The following is a 25,257-nucleotide window of genomic DNA, read 5'->3' as shown; positions in this document are numbered from 1 at the left end:
GATAAATGTTAACTTCCCATTGTAATCGGGGCCTTGAAGCGAAAGACCTATCATCTTACTCTCATTTAACAAAAATTATCGATATAAAATGTGATTGGTGTACCAATGCAGTACACTATGCACCATTAGGTGCGGAAAAGGAATGATGATGATGATGTCCTCAATAACCGAGGCACGAAAAGCTGATAAATTAAAGCCTGGGGGGGCGATTTTATCGGCGGCCTCCGTGGTGTAGTGCTTGACGCTTGACTCTTGACGCTTGACTCACACACGAAAGGTTCCGGTTCGATTCCCGGTGAGAACACAAAAAACTTAAAATGTGATTTTTCTTAAGTCTGCGGGTTCTGTGATGAAATTCACCACTGTAATTGGGCCTTCTGGCCTGTTGTGGAAAAAAATAAAATGATAATAAAAAATTAAAAAATGATGCTCGGGCTGAATATTTTTTTTATTTTTATTTTTTTTTGTTTTCTTACAATAAACACAATAATAAAACAGAGAATTAAAACAATAAAGCATAATTACATGTCAACGAAATACATATTAATAGAAAAATAGTAAACAAAAAAATCCCACAAAGGCATGGCCTGTTCGTGGGTATACAAGAAAATGTTAATGAATTTTTGCTCCTATAATAAATAATGGACAGTTATAATATTTTTGTATAACATAAGAAAGAAAAAAAATAATATTCTGTAAAAGATAATATGGTACTGGTACTTTGAAATTATTAATCTAGAGATTGGATAGGCATACTTGAGTAACAACATTATTTTTGGTACGTGTACTTGTACAAATCTGGATTTTCTCCCAAGGGGGAGTAGGTATATATATATATATATATATTTTTTTTTTAAATAAAGTAACCTGCTTAATTAAAATACTTAACTTCAATATCAATACATAGATGGCCCTCCAACTCGCTTGTGGATGGTTTCTCAAATTCATAACATAAATACAAAAATCAAAAATGTTACCGGTGTGGATATTCGCTAATAAGCGGAATGGGGAATTTTGTAGTACTTAAAGTGGCCACTTAACCCAGCCAATGACAGGTCATAAGCCTTGTAAACGCTCGAATATCCACATTCCTGAATTTGAAAAAAATTCTACCTCATCTCTGTAGGGATATAAATAAAAATATACTTGAGTAATTTACGATCCTACAAAATACACGATTGATTATTTATCGGAGCCAATAAATGGAATATTTCTGTTATCGTTCGCGACACACGGGATGGCCATTTTTATAAAAATATTTGGATTTTCTTCGCTAGGAAAACATTCGTAACAAAAATAATATTTGCTCCAGGAGACTAGGGTGAGGTCGTTGGGATTCAATTAATATCATCAGGACTTATGTCACTATGGTGAGTTATGGGAACATTTGTCATAGCAATGCGGACTAACGCATAACGTTACCTTGTGTAACAATAATCTGCTTTTTTTGTCCTTCGCCGACAGATATTATTGGCATGCCTTAATTTGCGTCAACTTATCGTCGGTTTGATGCTGAAACTGAGCTATAATTTCATTGTTTTCTAAATAAATACGAAAATAAATAAATAAAAAATATTAACAAAATAATATTTTCATCATAGAGAGAAAACATTTTTGGGAAGGAATAATGAATTCTAGACATTTAAGTTGCTTATTTATTTATTTTACTTTTTGTACATAACGTAATTTGTACATTGGCGGGCTTGTTGCCAAATGGCAAATTTCTTCCAACCAACCAATAAAATAATAGTTTAATTTTTATAATTGTGTAAAGTCAATAAATTAGAACTTAATATTAAAAAATGCAAAATAATGTCATTTCATGGAACAAAAAAACCGATTTCCTTCGAGTACCTAATAGAAAACTCCGAAATTGAGAAAAATAATTTTGACACTTTTAAGAAACCCTTCACAAAGCATGAAATTTCACAAAAATGGGCCGGGCACAGGGTAAATTCTATGTATTATCTAGGGGCCTGATTACATTAGGAAGTTAAAATTTATCTTCAATTTGATCTACAAAGTAAAATTAAGTTTTCTGTAAAGCAGAATACGCATACAATTAAGGTACATATTACATAAAAGCTAGTCTCTTTTTTTGGAGAGTTATAGTTATAACATTTACAAGATATATAAAAGTAGATTTGTATTACAATAAAAAAAACATGCACCATTTATGAAAATATATTAATTAACACGTTGATCGCCGTGTCACCGGTGATGCTGCCACCGGTGGCTGATACCCTTATCTCCCTAAAAATTTTCTAAAAAATACCTCAAAACGAATAAAATCATTGTTTTTCGATCTAATATTAAATTAAAAACCTCAAAAAGTAAAAACATTTTTTGGACATTATACGAAAATCTTATTGGCGATCAATGTGGTAATAAAAAATAATAACAAAATTTTCTTCTAAAGATGTTCAATTAAAGGTTACAGATGACGATTCTTTAAATGTTCATGCAAATATACTCATTTTCGTAAGCAAATATCGGTTTTTCTTTATAGACAGTCGAAGATAACTCTGTTAACTTCCCATTGTTATCGGGGCCCTTGTCATGTCAAAACCAGACACAACTAAACGGCAAATATGACAAGATGATGTTAATGATGCACAATGTTATGTTATGTTATGTTATGTTATGACATTTACTAAAAGTAAAAACATATTTACGCACAATTATACGATCAAAGATAATTTCATATCACGGCGTAGCGAGATTAGAGACTTAGGAGTTATTCTTGATAGTAGATTGCTGTTTGGGTCTCGCATACATTATATTGTTGAAAAAGCTTACCAAATGCTGGGCTTTATTTTAAGAATTTCCAAACCTTTTAAAAAACCAAATACATTAAAAACTTGATACAACACTTTTGTGCGCAGTAATTTGGAGTTTGCATCCGTTGTGTGGAGCCCGCAATACATAACAAACATAGAAAGGATTGAAAATGTTCAACGAAATTTTTTTAAATATCCAGATTATAAAAACAATAAAACGCTTTGTACTTACAGCCAATCTGCCAAACAAAATGGATTTGTTACCCTTGAAAATAGACGCACTGTATCTGAATTATGCTATTTACATAAATTATTAAATAATAAAGAAGGCTCTTTTAACCTGCTCTCCAAAATTAATCTTAATGTCCCTTTTCGCGTGACAAAAAATAAATATTTATTCCATCTGCCAGTCTGTAGCACTAACTATGCAGAACACTCTTTTCTCTATCGTTCTTACTCTAACAATAATTTTTTTTTATCTTTTAATATATTTTACGTACCCCTTAATTTATTTAAAAATAAATTAAGACTTATTATTTCTGGCTGCGATACGATCCCACTTACTATTTAATTACGCACACTCCTGAACACTTACTCCCACACTAATACACACAAACACACATCTAAATTTACTCTCATACAAATACACATAAACATATCCTTTTGTTGTAACACAATTTAATAATATGTATGTTTTCTATTTAGAAACTTTGCTGGTCTGTCTTTAAACTGTATTTTTTTAAAAATGTTATTATATCATTGTCGACTGTTTGTTTCTTTAAAATAAATAAATAAGATGAGGATGAAGCTAGGAATGTATGTCAGGATAGACGTGTGTCGCGGTCTATCCTCTCTGTCTGCCCCTACGAGGAAATGGCGTGATGGTAGTAGTAGCAGTAGTTATCAGTTCTATGTATTATATATGAGAGCCAGGAAATCTTGATATAAAAGCAGTCAAAATCCGTCAATACAGTTGCATAAAAGTTGAATAACAAAATAAATCATTTCATTTTCAGGTTCTCCATTTGCACGTGTTTGACTACGATCGGTTTTCGAGAGATGATTCTATTGGTGAAGTATTTCTGCCCCTGTGCCAAGTAAGTAAACAAAAAAAATATAATATGTAAATATTTGACTTAATTTTTAATTAATTTATTGATTTTATGTTTTATTTTAACATTAAATACATAATGTTGGTTTTATGTTTATTTTATTTTTTAACAAATTTACGGACAATGTCTAATTTAAACAAATTATATAACGAAAAATAATAAAAATAGAGTAACAAATAATAGAAGGAATACAACAAAGAAAAGCAAAAACAAGTGAATACATTAGACAGGCATTATAGAATCCAGGTTAATTCTACAAATATACAGTCAATTTATTGGGAATATTTCTTCAGTTTATTTGTAAAATACCACGGAATAACTCTGCTGAGCGTTCCAGGAAAGATTCTTGCGCACATAATCTTGGGCAGAATACGAGCTCCTGTACTGCAGTTTCTGAAAGTCAACCAAACTGGGTTTATTCCCAGTAAGTCGTGTGCGGACCATATCCACAACATAAGATGCATTCTCCATCAGAGCAATGAAATGAACTCACTACTCATTGACTACGAGAAAGCATTTGATGGTCCGCATCGACCATCTCTTTGGAAAATCCTCGAAGCGTATGGTACTTCCTCCCAAGATTATTGCTCTTTTAAAAGCGCTACACATAGATAGCAATTGTCGTCTGAGAATCGGTAGCTCTTTGACTGATTGGTTCGGGGTCTCCACTGGAGTGAGGCAAGGCTGCGTCCTTGCACCGTTCCTATTCATCAAACTGATGGATTTTATCTTATGCAAATCAATACCACCTGATCGAGGTATAGAAGTGAACTTCCCCCTAAAGTTGTGCTACTTAGAGTATTTAGATGATGCAGTCCTTTTTGAAAAATCTATTGGTGATTTTCAAGAAATTGTTGACACACTGCAGGAAAACTCAACTCATCTGGGTCTTTATATTAATACAAAAAAGACTCAGCTTATGTTTAACAAATCCTGTTCTGACCCTGATTAGCCTCTTTATAAGAATGGACAGAGGATTGAGAAAGTTGACGGCTTTAAATACTTGGGAGTACACATAACTGAGGATGGAAGCATGCATAAAGAGCTCGCAACCCGCCTAGGAACTGCTGGAAAAACTTTTAACATGATGCGTGTTGTCTGGAACTCTAGTCCATACTCAGTCAAAACGAAATGCCGATTATTCAACTCTTGTATAATGCCAGTTCTCCTATATGGGTTTGAATCTTGACACCTTACTAAAGCTCGAAACACCAAACTTCTGAGTTTTGAGAGTAAGTGCTTGAGAAGAATATTAGGTATAAGGTGGTTCGGTTTTATAACTAACATTGGAGTTCGAGAACAGACACAGCAGCCCTATAACGAGCGTTTTGAGGATGCGGCGGTGGACCTGTCGTGGACACGTGCTGCGCATATCTCAGAAGAACCTAAACTTAAGTTGCCTCTTCTTTAAACCTGCGGGATCACGTCGTCCTGAAAGGCCGTCAATGACGATCTTTAGACTTTATTCAGCGGAATTAAGGGGCACTGGATTGACATGGGAAGAAACGAGAGTGCTGGCTGGCGATAGGGTTTTCTGGAGGCAATTGGTGATGTCCATATATTCCACTTAGGAGCGGATGTGGAAAAGAATAAAAATATGTAAAGAAACTACATTTACAATCAAAATAATTTAGATCTTGTTTTTGATTTACAAATCTAATCATTTTGGGTAGAGGCGCATGGCAACCATAATTAGTCTTATGATGACCGAGGAACAGACTTTCATTATTTCTGAAACTACGTGAAGGGAGAATAGTTGGGACATCAAATAAACTATTAAGTATCTTAAACGTGCAAATTAAATCTGCATCAAATCGACGTTGTTAGAGACTGGATATATTCATGAAAAGTTCCATGTCGGTATAGTTATAGTGATCTCTTGTGATTAGTAGTTTGTACGCAATTTTTCTTATAAATTTATGCTGAACTGATTCAATGCAATATATGAGTAATATATTTATGTCCCAAATTGCTAAATAAAACATGTTTTGTCGGCACTTACAAATTAGTTAAAAGGTAAAATAATTATTTTATAAATTTAAAAAACAAACATGATGAAAAATTCAAAAAAAGTATTATTCCTACCCCTATACTCGTACATTGTTAGGGTACAGAAAAAGGAAAATATCACATACTACAAATACCGATAAAAGTACATTAAGAATAGTTAATTGTATTTTCAAAATCAATAAAGATATTGTAGTGAAATATTTTCGTAAATAAGTGTAAACATTTTTTTAATAAAAATACTAAATAAAATCAAATGCGACGTGTTTGGCCTCGGTTGTTGTGACGCCAAGATTCGTGATATTGTTTTGAATAAATTTCAATGGCCAGGAATAAAAAACATGAATCGTGACGTATTAGGGGCGTGGCCAATGGAATGACCATTTTTGAGGAATTTAAAATTACAAATTTAAAAGTATTTTTTATGCTACTAATAATTAGCTTTTTTTTTTATTTTACTGGGCAGTATTTTATAGACTTTTATTACTCTGAATTTTTTTAAAAATAAATTGTGATATTTCCCTATAAGAGGTGATGTTACATTATGGAAATGTATTAAAAATATTTGGAGAAGGTATGAGGTTCGGAAAGAAGTGAACGCTGTCCCATACCACTATCCTATCCTTAAACTGCCGGCATGATAACTCTTTTATGGAGGATGGGTTTTTTCTTGGGTTGTCGATCTAAAACTGTTTTACAATATTTTTTAAATTAAAATTATTTATTGACAATTCTTGATGGAATTCCATGGTAATGATGTTATAACTTATATTTACATATAAGTTATTAATTTAAAAAATACTTGGTACACTTTCACTTATTTATTATGACCAATTAGCGCTTTCGCCTTCTAGTGGGCATCTTCAGACTGGACCAGTCTGAGTGGAAGTGTACCAAGTATTTTTTAAAATAATAACTTAAATGTAAAAATAAGTTATTACATTATGTTTTACAATCACCTAGAAATGGCAAAGTAAATAAATATGACAAAATAATAATAAGAAAAAGGGTAATTGTAGTTAGACGCAGCTTAATTACGGTAGTTCATCCTATACGAAACTGTAATTAAAGGCCATTTTACGAGACACGATGTGATAACGGACACATGATGTATATCGGACACATCATTTGTAAATAGAACCTGCCATATGTGTAATCAGAAATTAAATTGTATTGATATTAATAACATATCTTTAACTTCCTTTAAAAGTGAAATTTACAAAAATAATTCAAGTTATGATGTTGCGCCTTGAATCCGCAGCCTATTATGCAGGTGATTTGCAGTTCTGTATGTAGGCACATAATAAATAAACACTGTATGGTCAATAGTTGTATTATTTATTGTAATGTGCAACTGTGTGACCAATATTCATTTACATTTCTAGTAATAATATTATATAAGTTTTGTATGATTAGTTATTTTATGTTATGTATAATTTTTATGTGAGAACATTTACAATAACAATATTACGTGGAAGCCTCTAATTGGACTTTATGATATGTATTTATGGTATAATTGATTCTTATAAATGCATAAATGTCTGTTGGCTTTCCAATGAAATAAAATAAAATAAAATATGACTTAAAGGGGTTTCCTTGAGCTGGTCTTTAATCAGTTGACAAATAAGCTTGATCTATGACACGTTACACCTGTCCATTATTGAATGAATGTCAGCAACAGGAAGATAGAGAACATGCACAGACGCATTGTTACGCATTTTGCTTAGCATGAAACAATTATGCACTGACCAACTACACTGTGAACAATGTGTGCGTATATACACAATATCACAACACTCGAGGAAACATCTATGAAAAACACAGTTATTACTTCAAAATATAATTTCTCTATTAATTCTATGGAGTTTAATGTTGTCAATTTTTCCAAACAAACACGGACTTTTAAGCAATGTTACCTATCTCTTATGTCGAGCTGAAGAGGGCTGCAGAAAATAGAGACCAATCGAGGACGAGATGCAGGACTTTGCTGCAAACCAATCCCCAGGATTGAGACTGCAAAGAAGAAGACCTATCTGAAGCTACCCGGAGATATGTCAAGCGTTGGCTTCTAAAGATAATATAATATGAAGTGAGGCTATAATAAATATTTGTTATCGTATGAAAAAGAGTGGATCATTATTTTCAGCAAGTTGAGAGGCTCTCTTCATATCTCTATATGAGAAAAATACGTTAGTCATCGGCAAGTGTAATCAAGGACATCGTAACTAGTGACTGAAATCTGAGATATTTGTTTGTCGCGAAATCTTAATGTGTAATAGAAAGTTATTAAAGAAACACTTGGACTGATTTTAACGGATTTCAACAATCTTAGGTGGTTCAAAAAATATATACTTGGTAAAACCAGAGTTGGTATTCCAAACGCTCTCGTGGCCGTATTATTTCGTGTATTTACATACAAAATACAAGAGAAAAAATGTTTTCTCGTGCCACGAGAGTGGTTCAGAATAGCATCCCAGGGTACGTATTTTGTTTTTTTGTTCAGTAAAATTAAGTTTTTAGTTTGAAAAATAGAATATGTTTACAGTTTTTTTCCTAAACATGTTCAATTACCGGTTACTGACAAAGATACTTTGAATTTTCATACAAATATACATAATTTCGTACATTAATATCGATATTAGTTTAACCGTCTTAGTATATACCGATGAAGATAGCAGTTCATAATCGCGGCCCAGGGATGTTTAAGATAATAAAATATGGTTACGAATAATTTTGTAACATCGTAATTCTCTAGTCAGGCTGGTAATTAAAAAATAAAATACTTAGGATGAAACAAACAAATAAAGAAATTATAAACTTCAATAAAATAAAATCCAATTCTACCTTTGAGCTTCCAAGATAAAAGTGACAGCTACATATGGCCTTACTTAATTTTCTGAAACTCCGTTACAGCCTTAAAAATGGTTTTTACGTCCTTCCGGAAGCGGAAGCGGACCGTCATAAATTCCGGTTTTGACTCTGACAGTGATGGCGGATTTTTCCACTTCCGGTTTCCAAATTAAATACACGAAAATTATGACGTATTTTAATATTATTCCAAGTTTAATCGACCCCTTAATTTATATTTAAAAATTTGATATGAATGAAAGTAACGTTTTTTACTGGGGGTAAAATTGAGCTAAACTGGGGTACATTTGATTATTTTTACGTCCACAAAGACTAATAAATAGTTATTTTTTTTACTAGTTTTTCTTTGATGATACTTTTCTTGTACAATGTTAGCCAATACTCATCATTATTTCTTTCTGTGTATCAAGTCTTTTTTGTATATTTTCACATGTAAAAATATTAAAAAATATATTGTTAAGTGTCCTCTACACGGGTTACCTCAGTAAGGTCACATTATGTTTATTATTTATTTATTCATTTATTTATTTATTTATTTATTTACTTATTTATTTATTTATTTATTAATTAATTTATTTATTTGTTTATTTGTTTATTTGTCTATTTGTTTATTTATTTACTTTTTTTATCATTATTTATTTATTTATTTATTATTATTTTTATTTATTTATTTATTATTATTTTTATTTATTTATTTATTTATTTATTCAATTGAAAAAAATAATACTTAAAAATTAAAAGTTTTTTAGAGCAATAAAATAAAAAAAACCCCTAAAATACATATGAGTCATTGTTTAATATACATACTTTAAATATTTTCGTGTGAATATTTTTCAGTGAATACGATATAACATTATATTATAGTAAGTGGGGGTCAGTCCCAAACAAACTCCTGACGTCACTGAGACTTGAGTAAATCTATCGGGTGTTAACTAGTGATGCAACGGAAGTATCATAACGGAATCAGAAACCGAAACAGATGAAAAAGTCAATTTTAGTGGAAACAGAAACGAAAGCGGATGCGGAAATGTAAATACTACGTAAAAAAGTAGTTTTTTTTCAAATACAATTTTTAATTAAATAAATATTCAAAATTATGTAGTGGTAAGTTATGTTTTATGGAAAGTAGTTTGGCCGCTTTTACACCTAAAAATATATAAGACCAGCTTCGCTAAATAATTGCTCACTAACGACGCTGCTGGAAGGAGCTGATAAATATTGGCGCACTAATGGCAAAAGATAAGTTTATTTGTAAGAATTTGATTTCCACCACATAAGGGGCTCCTCATGTAGAGTCAATCATTTTTCTTTTTTGCACTCCTGTAGCTCAATCACAAATAACAATCGACGTGCTAATAAGCGACGTGATAACAATTTCTCACCATGATCGTATATCGTAAATACGATTTTTTACGATATACGATCATGGTGAGAAATTGCGAACATGCGATCACAATAGAACATCCGTGAAAATTAAAACGGTGGAAGTTATAAGAAATAGTAATTATTTGTTTGTTTTTTTATAAATAAACTTACGCCAAAACATTATTATGGAAAGTCAAATGTAATGGTAAGCTGCGCATAATCGCTTCTATGCACGATTCGCCCCTGGGTGAACGTGTATATCTGGTTAGAGTAATTGGTTTGTTCGAAAGAGAATGAATCACTGTGATAGAATGGGTAATAACTGCTGAAAGTTATGACATATAATATCAGTCAAGTATAATATGTACAAACAGGATATCAAACTTCTGCGTTTTGAGAGTAAGGGCTTGAGGAGAATATTAAGCATGAGGTGGTTCGTAGATTGTAGGGAGAAGCTTCATTCGGTAATCATCGGAAGGGGAAAAGGGCCAAGACCTCAGAATGTCTTCAAAAGATTGATTAGGATATCCGCAGCAGCACGAAGGAGAATCGATAATATTAAAAACAAAAAAAATCTCATTAAATTTACCATGACCTGTAGCTCAATCACAAAAAAAAACCGATGTGCTAATAAACGACGTGATAACAAATTCTCACCATGGTTGTTTGTCGTATTCGCGATCACAATTAAACATCCGTGAACACCTAATATAAAATGTCAAAACATTTACGTTTCGCGACGTATGATCCTGCGGCGCAATCACATATTTGAATTTCACCGGTGTAAATATTGAAAATACTCCGTAACTGCAATTTAAATTGATTTATTTAATATTTATTATGCTATTCATTGTATTTAGCCGGCGGTTGGCAAGCCAAATGTCAAGAAAAGCAGTTGCCATAGTAATTGTAATTTGATTTTGAATTTTTTGTTTTAGATACACCTTACTATTTTTCAAATGCAATATATTGTTTATTTTTTTATAGTAAACGCCGATTTTTCGCCAATGAACTGTATTTATTTACGGGGAAAACAAAAAACAAACCGACACGAGCGTTGAGTTAGAGATTACACACGCGTTGATATATGACTGCGATAACCTAAGCATGTTCATATAAATGAACAATTCCCGTAAATAAATAAAAATATATATTCACATTTTTTTACACAGGCTTCATAAACGATATATTTTGATATATATTTCAACGTTAATGTTACTTGTTTTTACATTCAACTTATCTAGAGTAACCGATCTAGATCTTTCCATCTCATATAGGGTCTCTATTATTCCTTATGTACCAATATATTATAACATATTCAACGTTTATCATGTATACGGAACAGCTTGGAGGAATGAAAGTGAATTTGATAAGGGATGTTTATACAAAATAATATAATATATTCAGCTGCTCTGCTAACGGCCCGCACCACAACCGCCCCTGGTAATTTAAACAACTTTCCTTGTATATCATTTCTCGGTCGCAACACTTGTCTTAGATCAAATAATCAGTGGCGGTTCGTATAAAATAAACTTAAAGGCCCAAGACACAAACTAGCCGGGCCCCGAGGCTAAGTATTTTAAGATAGACCAGATCTTGTCTTGGGGTAGTAATTATTATTAAATGTTTTATCCTCGCTTTATTTTTTTTTATTGTATTTTATTTCAATTGTACCTGTATGTTTTATAAGAATATAAGTTTGCCAAACTAAAAACAATGTCAATATTGCTTTAAGATGGTTAACGGGTAAAATGAATCGGGTAGTGGTCCTGTGGCTAGTGTCTCGGACTCACGGACCAAAGGTCTGTGGTTCGAATCCCACTTTACCCCAACTTGATTCCCATTTTCTAATAGTGAGTTATTTACAACTCGTTGAAAATGGCCCTCAAAATTAAATATTTGGGTAAATCATAAGAACGCAAATATTTATTTTTAAAAAATAAAAAATAAAAAACGTATTATTGAAAATTAAAATCAATATATGCCTAACATGATAATAATATTGCAAAAATGTGTTAAACCCGCAATTGACGCTTTCTTTGCAGAATTTTTTGTACTTTGGGGATTTATATTGATAGTAAATTCCGAATACCCGTATACAGAGACAAACCTTAAGGTGAGGAAGATACATTCTATTGTCTTCACCTTCGGGTTATTCTCTGCATTTGAAATTAGAATGTACTTTCCTCACCTTAAGTTTTGTCTCTGCATACGGGTAGAAGTATTTTTAATTTCTGGTTTGGAACATGAAGCTTTTATTTCAATTTTATTCATTATTTACTCAAAAGTTTAAATCGCAATAAAATGTATTCCACTGAAAATTTTACAAGAAAAATAATACAAAAATTGAAGAAAAATTTATGCATTTTTGAGAAGCATAGTTGCTTAAAACATTTTTGCGTTTTTGTTATTACAAAAGTGTTCTGTAAAAATATGTTGTGTCTATTTTTTTGTTAAATAGTGTATATATATATTTTTTGGAATAACCCACTAAGCCTCTATTTTAAGGCTTGTCAGCAGGTGGAATAGAGGGGATATGGAAGGGGGTAATGAAAAATACACCACAACACCCAGACGAATTGAGAAAAAAATCTTTCTTGGATCTTTTTCTTGCAACTGGCGGGAATCGAACCCGCGACGCCAGTTTCACAGATAGCCGTCTAACCAACTGCGCCACGGCGCCTGTCATGGACTATGGACTTACACAGTCCTACATCATCCCTTATATGTATAAAAAAAAACAATTTAAACCGACGCAAACTGTTTTGGTTCATACAAGCAAGGCACTATTAATTCAATTTAGAATTTTTGAACGTTGACGTCATGGAAGTACTTCTGGATAATCACATCTAATAATCTTTACAAATTTATGCTTATTAAAGTTATTAAATATTCAGACCAGTTTTTTTTGTAATTACTCTGACTGATTTATGCGTTTACTAATGATTGCTTCCTAAAGTACATATATTTATATGCCATTTCTTAGTTGCATTCATTCCCTCATTGCCGCGCTACGGTCAAGGTTGTATTTCGAGATGCCTAATTAAAATAAATATTGCAAATAATCACTGTTGTAAAGTGCGCTCGAGGTTGTATTACTATATTATGAAAATGATCATATGTAAGTTTTCCATAATAACAGTAATAATTAATAGTTAGTCATATATAAATTAACGGAGCACAGGAGCAGGCGCGTCTAACGGTGAAGCTGTTGGACAATACCTTAAACTCGAGATGTTCTAAAATTTTGGTTGAATTTCAATAACACGCTATTGAAAACTTCATGCCATACGTTATTAGAGTCGTTTTTTCTTTGCATTGCTCAAGTTGGATGCTCTTATGTCTGTGGGCCTCGTAGAAAAATACAACTTTATGAACTTTAATGCGCATGCGCGGAAATTCCAGCATTTGTAATAAGACTGGACTCAAAATGAAGAGTATTATTCAGATTCCAGCGTATCAAACGAACTCTATCAACTATTAAGGCCATGGTACTTTGGTATAGGAAATACGCTTACGTATTTAGGTATGTATACTAAAAATGATCACTATTTGAAATTGTCAATTGCGTGCGTGCGCTCCATTTTCTGCGATAATTTTAAGAATATTTTTTTATTCATATTTGTAATTTTTAATAATAAAATACATATTCTTACTTTCAAATATTCAAGGGATGCGCCGCATCCACAGTATGTTTGGACGGAACGCGCCTGATATATATATTTTTTAATAATAAATCATATTTACGGCGGCCTCCGTGGTGTAGTGGTCAAGACGCTCGACTCACACACGAAAGGTTCCGGGTTCGATTCCCGGTGAGAACACAAAAATTCAAATGTACTTTATCTCGAGCCTGGGTATTCCGTGATGTAATTCACCACTGTAATTGGGCCTCCTGGCCTGTTATGGTTTTTTTTTAAATTAAGTTAAAAAAAATAAGTAAAATTAAATTAACACAATTTTTGCTTCTTGGAAGGATGAAATAGATCGCTCAAGTGAATCTCAAGACTTAAAAATTTTAGCACCTAGCTTTGCATGAAACGAAACACTGTCCAACGCGACGTGCGTCCAGCTCAAAGTGTTTCTCCGAACCGAAAAATAAATGAAAATATCCTTAGAATTATTTCAGCGTGCCGCCGCCGGTCGTATGTCAAAATTTTAATAAAAATTAGCTTGGAGACAGGCAACAACGGCGTTTCGAAATACCCTTAAGAATGTATTAAATTACAGGAAAATTTAATTACTTTGGAAGTGGTTTTTCATACCTTTTAAGTATTATTTAACTTATTTTATCTGGGGGTATCAAAGGGTTTTTAATTAAATATCCGTAACAGGCGCACGGGGCAAGACAGAAAAGGCATTTTTACGAGTTTTTACGGAAATTCCTCTTTTTATTTTTCATGGGATTTTAAAAATTTCAATTTGAGATTCAATCACTGTATTTACTTATACAAAGATATATATTACAAAAAATAATAACGTATCCCTAACTCTATGAGGCCAAGAGCCCTGTATTGAGTTGGAATACAACGTAATGGAAAGTGGAAGCATGCATATTATTAAAGAACCTTCTTCTTCTTTCTGTGCCATATCAGGTCTCCCTGACGTTGGCGATCACTCTACAGTAGGCATTCCGGTCTTGCGCCAACTGGAACAGCGCCTCAACCCCGCGCACTCTCGTCCAGTCGCGGATGTTTCTCAGCCAGGACATCTGTCGCCTTCCAACTCCACGCTTTCCCTCGATCTTTCCCATCACAATTAGCTGTAGAAGTATATTTGCTTCCGCGCATGATATGGCCCAGATATGCGAGTTTTCTCTGTTTTATTGAGGACAGTAGTTCTTTTTCGGCACTGGCTCGTCTCAACACCTCCACGTCGGTCACTAAATCTGTCCACGGAATTCTCAGCATTCTCCAGTGAAGCCACATTTCAAAAGCCTCTAATCGGTTCATGGAGTTCACCTTGAGAGTCCATGTTTTAATCCCGTAGAGCAGTATTGACCACACATAGCACTTGACCATCCTCTGTTTCAGTTTTAAATTAAGACTATCCACTGCAGAAGAATGATTTCATGCCATTGAATGCTGATCGTGCTATTTCTATTCTGCATCTAATTTCCTTATCCGGATCCATATCAGAAGTAATTTGACTGCCGAGGTATTTAAAGTTAGTCACTCTCTCGATTGTTTGACCATTATTCGCAATACAGCATCATTGTGAGGGTTTCGGCTAAACACAATCATCTTTGTTTTGGCCACATTGATGTTCAAGCCCATTACTCTACCAGCTTCGTCAACTTTACTAAGAAGTTCCTGAAGGACACATGCGTTGTCAGCCAGGATAACGGTATCGCCAGCATATCTGATATTATTGATAATTTCGCCGTTAATTCTTATTCCCTTCCTGACATCAGAGAGAGCATTCTTAAATATCTTGTCCGAGTATAAGTTAAAAAGTAAGGGCGATAATATGCAGCCTTGTCTCACTCCACGCTTAGTTGCAATATCCTTCGTTACATTGTGACCAAATCTTATCAAAGAAATTTATTAAAGAACACTAAAAGTTTAAATTATTGCATAAATATTAATTTTAATAAAAATCTGGACAACACGCTTAATATAATATAAATCTATGTTTGCCTTAGATATTTACTATCTGTTTAAAATAAGGATGTTCAGTGTTTATTTATTATTCTTTAAAAAGCTGTGGTCCGGTAAAACGCACGAAAAATAAAGAAATAATACGATTTTGCCATTTTAAAACGAATGTTCTTTTACATAACTAAAATATAATATTAACAAATCACAACAGGGATGGAGAATACCTTAAATAAGGGAATATGGAAGTCTAGGCAATTACATTTTTATTATTCGTTAAAAGGCTGTAGTCCGGTAAAACGCACGAAAAATAAAGAAATAATACGATTTTGCCAAACGAATGTTTTTTTACATAACTAAAATATAATTTTAACAAATTACAACAGGGATGGAGAATACCTTAAATAAGGGAATATGGAAGTCTAGGCATTTACAGGCCTTATGACCTGTCATTGGCTGGTTTAAGTGGCCACTACACTGTGTAACATTCACCATTTTGCCTATGTTTGAACATCCATATTTCTTCAATTCCTCCATTTGTTGATTTTAGTGAAGTCAAAGAGCTGAAACCTTTATTGTTGTGAAGAGATTCATCTGACTGAATTATTCCACATACTAGGCAACGCCTGAAAACAATTTTTCAATTTTTAAACTTCTTTTTGGACCAGTTGGTTTCATTTATTTATTTATTTTACATAAACGGCATAAATTGCCTTTAACATATTTTGAACATAAATATGAAAAAAAAATATATATTTGTAAAAACATAGCAAAAAAATATATAATTGCATAACTATAACAATAGTAACAAGTAGGTAAATACACAAGCAACCAAAAATATTAACGAAATAAATACATAAATATGAAAAGAAAAACATTTTTAAATAACAAGAAAAGTTTAAAAATAATATTCCAAGAGAAAAAAAGAAATCCGACTCGTTTTATAACTATCAAGTCCAGAACCAAATATATCAGCCTTGTCCTCACATTGATTACCATATCTATGGAGCCTAGGGATAGGCGAGTGCATGTGTTAGTTGGTCCTAGAACTAGCAGAACAAAAAGGAGATCTGTGGCGGGTATGTCGACCAGGTACGCGGAAACACACCAACTCCAGCAAATCAGGACAATCAATTAATGAATTGATCACTTTAAAAAGTAATATTAGGTCAGTTAGGATTCTTCTATCAGAAAGTCTCAAAAAATTTGCTGAAGACAACAATTGATTATAATTAAATTAAGCAGCTGGAATATGAAGTTTAAAATTAATATATTTTACAATCTATTCTTCTAATCTATTCTTCCATTTGTTGATTTTAGTGAAGTTAAAGGGGGTGAAATCCAGTCTTTTGTCTGCGAACATTTGGACTAACTCAAATATTGTAATAAAATATAATAACTTTTTGACCGGCAGATTGCGCCATTTCAAATTTAGATTAAACTCTGGGGCCACAATTCTTATATAAAAACTAGAAGAACTAATCTGAATCAACTGCTCCACAACTGTATGGCTTATGTTAGGTTTTTGTTGTTTTCATTGTGTGTTTTGTAATATAAATAATGTAGATGTTTATAAATACCTTGTTTTTAAAACTGTCTAAATATTTGTTAATTATGTTTGTTTTTTAAGTGAGTCTTCTTTGTTTATTCTCAAATGTAATAAAAAAAACTAAATTGTTAAGTGTCCTCGGCACGGGAAACCCCAGTGAGGTCACATTATTTTTATTATTAATTATAGTCAGTAAGCGAAAAATATGAATAAATAAAAAATAAAATAATAAAAATTTTAAGATAATAAATTGAAAATTACGATAGGGGAAGAAAAATCTCAACTTTTTGCTGTCGAAAAGAAATACAAGCAATTCACATAAATTTTTGAGACATTTTTCTTTATTTCTACGTGAAATTATGCCTTCGGTACTTCACTTCAAAACAAATATTTACAGAAATATTTTAGTTTAATTATTTTTTTTTTTTTTTTTATAGAAATGTTTTTTTTTTTTAAAGAAGATAATTCTGGTTGTATTATTCAATTTCTAACAAAATCTTATTTAGGTTTTTGTTACCTCCATTCCGGTACCGGCAAGGGCCGCGGCAAGAAATTTCGGTTATTACAACAACTGAAGATAACTCTAAATGTTATTTAATATTTGTAAATAACCACTTACCGACTTTTCTATGTCTACCGGTTTCGAGACCTACCCGTCTCTTCGTCAGGACACTAATTTAACCAACACGCAAAACCCACTATACACCTTTTGCATTGTTGTTGCACAAAAATATAAAACCAACACAAAAGCTTTAAAAAATAATGTTCCTTTGATCAATAATCAAACTACCTTTCAATATAGCCCGTTACACGATATTTAATTGTAATGGTCGCCCTATACCTATTAAACTCGCGCCCCTCCATTCATCCCCTCGTCTTTTTTTTCAACTATTTTTAAAACAACATAAAATATTTTCATAATCTAATCACTGCATGTTTGTCCTAATCCGTGCATGTGCTTATTAAAATGCATGTCGTATTGGTTTTATATTTTTTTGCAACAACTATGGTGAAGATGTATAGTGGGTTTTGCATGTTGGTTAAAATTGGTGTCTTGACAAAGAAACGGGTACGTCTCGAAACTGGTAGGCAAGGAAAAGTCGGTAAGTGGCTATATACAAATATTCAATAACATTTAGTAAAATGTTTGACCACAGAAGTTAAAGCTTTAAATATTAATAATATAGAAGATAACTCTTTTAACTTCCCATTTTAATCCGAGCCCATATCACGCATGAACCACCTACAATACTTTATATTTATTTTTTTAATTAATAAATTTCATAAAAAGTTTGTGTTTTTTTTAAATTCTAGACAGATTTACTTTTTCACATCTAGTAAATTTTATTACTGTAACTAAAAAAAGACACTACCTCTTGTGCTCGGAGAGTGACTTACATTGTTGTAGTTGTTTATTTATAAGAGTTTATATAATTTTGAATATACGAGTATATGAGAAAAAAAAACATGAAATATATAAAGAAAAAAACATAAAATAATAATACATTAATCGTAATTAACATTTAATGCAGTTTTAACACGTGCTTATAAAATTTCTTTAGATTTACTTTCAATTTATTTATTGATATATTATTTTTAATTGCTTTAAATTCATTTGGGAGATTATTATAATTTTTTACACCTTTGAAGACAAAGCTATTTTGACGATGACTTGTGTGGAATTTAGGAATTTTTATATTATTTTGGTATCTGAGTGACTTATTCATCTCAAATTCTTTTATTTTTTCTTCTTTATAAATTTGTATAATGGAATTTATTTTATAAAAGTGTCTACTGTATAAACCTTAAATATGTCCGTATTTAATGTTGAGGTTTTTTTTTTAATTACTTCAATAATGAATCTTTGTACTGTTTTAAGAGGGTTTAATATATTTATATAAACTATTTATAAAAACTCTGAATTACAAAGCATTTCAGTTCAATTTCATGTTATAAATTACAGATTTATTACATTTTTTAATGGAGTTCCACGAGTAACCTTTGGTTTGGTATAATTGTTTATATTTTGTATTCAAATCAGACTTACTAAGGAAAATTATTCACGTCTTGAGACAGGAGTGATTAATATTGCTCAACTTTCTCGTCCTTGAAGCCAATTTATATGAGTCTGAAAACTGGGCAAGAAATTGGCCAGAATAGATCACGAATCAAAAAAAATTGTGTCCTGTAATATACGTACTGTTTGATCTTGCATGCAAACGCTAAAATTTTTACTAAAAAAATACTTTATTTAGTCAAAGATTAAATAGTTTACTAGAAATCCCTTATTTTAAATCCAGACTCGGGAAAAGACATTAATTTTTCATAGCTCTATGGGCACGCACTTTCGCCGTATTTTTACCATTAATAACACCGCGCGAAACAAACTAGAACTGCACGACATTGGCACGATCGAAGCTCACCAGAATCTGCGTGTTTTCGGTCTGCTTCGGTTCAGTTGGCTTATGCTCTCTCTCTCTCTCTCTTCAAAACTTACAAATACCCACATCATGTGAATTCATGTCACGGTTAATTCATTCAATGTTGTTCTTAATTTAATCACATTGTTTATCTTGTATTCATCATATTATCTATTAAATCTCAGAACTATGTAAGTAAATCTTTCATTGTGTAGTGAAATCTTTTGTTAATATTAAATCGTTGGTTTTCCTTACCACAGTTTCGTTGCAAGGTAGCGAGAAATTAAATTAGGGCAAGACGGTATCGTTTTTTTAATTATATTTGTGGGGTTCATAGTCCATTAATTAATGACACACACACGCGCTAAAAAATTTCATCTGAAATTATAAAACAACGACCAGAGAAGCAAGTTAGCGTATTCTGTTGAATTCGATTCATTACATTCTGCGTAACACGAGAAAAACGTCATGCAGTATATTAACATCATCCCTACCATAAAGATATGAAGAACAAAGGAACGTGGTCTAAAAAAAGACCTCAGGGCGCAGTCAAGGCCCAGTCAGCCCAACAAGTCCAGCTCAACGCAGTCACACAGTTCCAGCATGTAGTTCAAGTGCAGTCTCTTCAACTCATCATCGCCGCTACGCTCCCGCTACTCAACCAAGTGCTGTATCTTATTTGCTATGTTATAAATACGCATTAAACAGCAACCCCGTGTCTTCTGTTAATCTCTAACTGGAGTAGGAGCTCCAACCCTCAACTACCTAAATCCTACATGTTGTTCACATGTAAACGGCCTTATAGTGTAGTGATCGTATTACCAAGCCTAGCATTTTACTTTTTTTTTAAATATAGGAATGGCGGTATTATTAATCCTTCTAATAATGTATAAAGTTTATATCATATATCACATGTTGATTTTGTTTTCTGGCTAATTTCAAGGGAATTTCGATCCATATAAAATGGGCTCAAACCGACAAGTTAGGTCCGGACTGTCTTTGTCCTGATAGTTTTAAGATGTATGTATATACTCTAAGGGCCTTATAAACGCCTAGGCATAACATTATACCGGGTTTATAAGTAAGGCCCTAAGGTTTTAACTTATAATAACTACATACACATTCACAAATAGATAGATTAGGGTCAATTCAAACTCAAAGCAGGTAGACGTAGGTAATGAGTAATGACACTAATGACTATTACTCAAAGGAAATTTGGAACTGAATCTGTGGGGAATATTACGACTTTCGTGTTAATGTGTACATGTTGTAAAGTTGTGTGTTTAAACAAGATTAAATATGTCAGCAACATATTAAATAAAAAAATATTATATACTGACTTACGTAATATAATAATCACTTAAATAATCAATTAAGACGAATGGATGTATGCAATACTGATTTATACATTTGGCCGCGCAAAAACAAAACAAATTAAAAAGATTAACAATATCTAAGCACCCTAAGAGATGCAAATTAATGATAGATGATAAAACAGTGGAACAAGTCATGTCTTTTAAATATTTAGGTGTTGAAATCTCAAGCCACAGTGACCTTTACTTTGAAGTGAGGGAATAAACTAATCAAGCCTTGGTTATATTTGGATGCTTGAGTAATATCGAAAGGCACAATAAACACATGAGGATTGAATCTGAAAATCTGCTCAAAACGTCAGAAACGAAAGTACTAAGGGCAATAGTGGGGGAAATCTTAGGACAGAATACGGCGGAGCAGAACAAGGAAAAGATTCTGGAGAGATCAGTTCGATAAAATGGACAGCTGCAGAACCCCCTATACCGTGGCGTATGAAATCTCAGCTGGTCGCTGTCTACCTGGAAGACCACCAAAGAGATGGAAGGACAGGTGGAACTAAGCGTCTCAAGAATCATCCTCTCGCCGATACCAGATCAACCGATCTAAACAGAGAAGAAAAAGAAGCAAACAACTATTTTACAAAATTGAATGTTACCTCTGCAACCAACGGTGGTTAGGGAGGTCTGTTGGTATGGAATACCGAAGGTTTTTGCGCTGTGCCCGTTGATCTATGGTAGCCTGGCAGTTGTTCAGCCGACAAGCAGTCCTATAAAACCAAATGATGCGTATTTTAATCATCTGTTACATGAAAGCGAAGTGATCAGTTCCACGCTTCCGATGCAAGTCTGGGAACAATAAAATATTGCAGTTCCAAATAACCTTTAAAAGCAATACTTCACATTTATCCTGCCAGGATTCGGATTCAGGGCCGCGATTATGAACGGCTATGGTATGTAAAACTAATATCGATATTTATGTACAAAAGTGTGCGTATTTGAATGAAAGTTCAAAATACCTTCGTCGGTAACCGGTGATTAAACATGCATAGAAAAAAAAATCTATAGATATTCTATTTTTCATACAGAAAACTTAATTTTACTTTATAGATAAAATTGAAGATAAATTTTGACTTCCCATCAGAATACGTACCCAGAAACTTTAAAAATGGTTGACAAATGCACTAATCTCTACACAACGAGGCAAACTTATCTCCGCTTGATTTCCTTACTCAGGAGTTTTACCTGAGAGCAGCCATCGAGTCAAAAACACTCGCCCAGGGCTCTTTTTTACAGACAGAACTGTATGCTTCATCCGCCTGGACAAAGTAATTAATATTTATTTTGAAAACGTATTTATTAAAAATACCAACATTGTTCAAATAATTCCCATACAATTTTTTTTGGTATCCATAGGAATCAATTAAGATACGAAAGGGTTAACTATTCAAAATAGACAGCAAAGCGGTAAATTAATAAGCGTAATGAAAATTACCTTCCCGTTTTAATTAGCGGGGTCTGTTTTAGATTGTATGAATTATAAATCTTTACGAAAATACAATATATATATAAGTTTATTTTGTACATTTTCCAAGGTTGGACATTTTGGAAACAATTTCACCCTCCACAATTGTAAATCGGTAAGATTTATTACACTCCCTCTACGGGGGTGGTTTTCTAGGTAACTGACATTTTTCGTGCAAATTTTATTCCAGTTAAAATAAAATTTTGAAATCTCGTTGTTTTTACTTTTTCAACGTGATAAATTATGGTTTCTTTGAAAGAACGTTGTAGGCGTTATTTTTTCTATTTTCAACATATTAAAGCAAAGATGAAAATCATTTTAGAGAAGGTAATATGGAAGTCTACTTTACAAGGCATCAGGTTCTCGATGTCCTGGACGTCCACTGCTGACTGTTTGTTGGCAGTTCGCGACAGAACTACGGGACGCGAACCTGACTTGGGAGGATGCACAGGAGCTGACAGCTGACAGAGATGCTTGGAGGATCTTTGTGGACACTATTTATTTATTTTACAGAAACAAGCAGTCGACAATGATATAAGAACATAAAAAAGATACAGCTTAAGGACAGACCATCGAAGTTTCTAAATAAAAAATATACATACTAAATTGTGGTACAACAAAGGGGTGTGTTTATGTGTATTTGTATGAGAGTAAGTGTATAGGTGTGTTTGTGTGTATGTGGGAATAAGTATTTAGGTGTGTGTAAGTGTAAGCATCATTAAATAGCAAGTGGGATCGTATCGCAACCATAAATAAACAAATATTTATTTATGTTATTTATTATAACTTCAAGAAAACATATTTGCACTTTGGCGGGCTTATTGCTACAAGTAAAATCTTCTAGCCTACCTATAAACGACTCGTCAAAAAAAATTGGTCAAAATTTGTACTTATTTTTTTTAAAATATAAATTGTCATCAAAATTTATTGCTAAAGAGAGGGAAAATATTTTTGAGAGGAGAATACGTAGGTCTAGGCATTTATAGGGCTTATGACCTGTTATCGGCTGGTTTAAAAGACCACTTTACACACTGTGTAACATTGTATCTAATGACTCCATTGATTTTTTATTTCGTCCTTAAACAATTCCAATCCTTTTTTGCACCACAACAGGCCAAGAGGCCCAATAACAGTGGTGAATTACAACACAGAACACCCAGGCTTGAGAAAAAACAAATGGAATTTTTGTTTTCTAGCCGGGGATCGAACAAGGAACCTTCCGGGCGAGAGTCAAGCAAGTCAGGCCAATATAATTGATACACAAATTGTGGCGTATCTAAATTGTTTTTTGTTACATTAAAAATGATTTTGAAAATTAATATTGCAGTGAAAAAAGGATTAAAGGTTAATAAATAAATGTTAAATTATTGTTTTCAGTTTGCTAATTTAATTTTTCTATTTTAGGTGGACCTAAGTGAAAAGCCATCATTCTGGAAGGCGCTGAAGCCTCCAGCTAAGGATAAATGCGGAGAACTTTTGACGTCGTTGTGCTACCACCCCAGCAACAGTATTCTCACCCTTACGCTGCTAAAGGCCAGGAACCTGAAGGCTAAAGATATCAACGGAAAATCAGGTAAGAGCCTTCAATTTTTATCGGAAGACTAAATCAGTTTGCAGCAGAAATGTTCAGGCCTGATTTTTTTGAGTAGGAGTTTAATGGATGCCATGGTTTGGAATCTTATTCTAGCTACTGGAAATAAAAATAAAAATAAACATGAAATTTAACCTTACGAGGAAATGTGGCGGTAGAGCAGATTTGATGAATTACAACAATTTATAATTTATTACAATTTACAACTGCACGTTGCGTCGGACTGATTATGCCTAAATAAAATATACAAAAACAAAGGTTCGTTGTCCCGTTTACTGCACCTAAAACCTGAACCGATTTGGTATTTTTTTGAATATCAGACTGAAATTTTCTGTATCGCTACGTTTTCCGTTTTTCAAAATTATTATACGTCCGAAGACGGCAGATAAAACTGGGCGCTTTAAAGGATTTTGGATGGTCCTAACTCCCATCGAAATCAGTTTTTTTTTTAAATAAAAATAGAGACACATTCAATAAATGAATATCTATAGTGAAGGTGTATAGTGGGTTTCGCATGTTTTTTAATATTTTTATTTATTTATTTATTTATTTTTTACATATTTATAACGGCAATTTACAAGTTATTATTAATACAACAAATTAATTAAGTAGTAAAAGTAAACATAAATATTTTTTATTTTTGCTATTGGTTCATCTAAACTGCAAAACTAGGGATAGCTTCCCCGTTCTAAGGCAGTAAATTATGTATTTTATAATAATATTAAAAAGTCGTTACAGTTTTATTATTATGTGTGCTTTTTCAGTCTAAAAAGTATATAATAAATATAAGTGAAAACATAAATAATACCAAAATCTCTATATCCTAAGTCCTAAGTCATTACTAGTAAACCAAGAAATCGGCTTACGTCCTTCTACGTCGGACAACAACTTTCTCTGACTCCCTTCGACCAATATGGATTAAAAATGCAGTCAACACCTTCCTCAGCCTGGCAATCCCACCACATTTCCATTAATCTGGGATAAGGATATATTTTCTCGGGCCTATATAATATTGCTGCCTTTGAGACAAAAAAGTATTGACCCCTCTCTGTAGAATCAGATCCTTATTGGAGTGTCTAGTATTATGAACATGACAAACCCTTGCGTATTTTTCCCTGTTGAGATGTGTGACC

At 32.6% G+C, this 25,257-nt stretch overlaps 1 protein-coding gene across 1 annotated transcript in view; it reads left to right on the top strand.

Annotated features, from left to right (window-relative positions):
* The window catches only part of Syt7 (Synaptotagmin 7), a 76,287-nt gene that overhangs the window by 29,818 nt on the left and 21,212 nt on the right, over positions 1-25,257 (top strand). The window contains exons 3-4 of the mRNA XM_088232129.1: positions 3,797-3,877; positions 23,938-24,106. Coding sequence (XP_088088255.1) covers positions 3,797-3,877; positions 23,938-24,106 — 250 coding nt within the window. The remainder of the gene's footprint in view (positions 1-3,796; positions 3,878-23,937; positions 24,107-25,257) is intronic.

The sequence above is a fragment of the Micrasema longulum genome, unplaced genomic scaffold, assembly GCF_059751315.1.
Source record: "Micrasema longulum isolate JH-2025_06_02 unplaced genomic scaffold, ASM5975131v1 h1tg000951l, whole genome shotgun sequence".
NCBI lineage: Eukaryota > Metazoa > Arthropoda > Insecta > Trichoptera > Brachycentridae > Micrasema > Micrasema longulum.
Note: the sequence above shows the minus strand (reverse complement) of the source record. Positions and strands in the feature narration are given on the sequence as shown.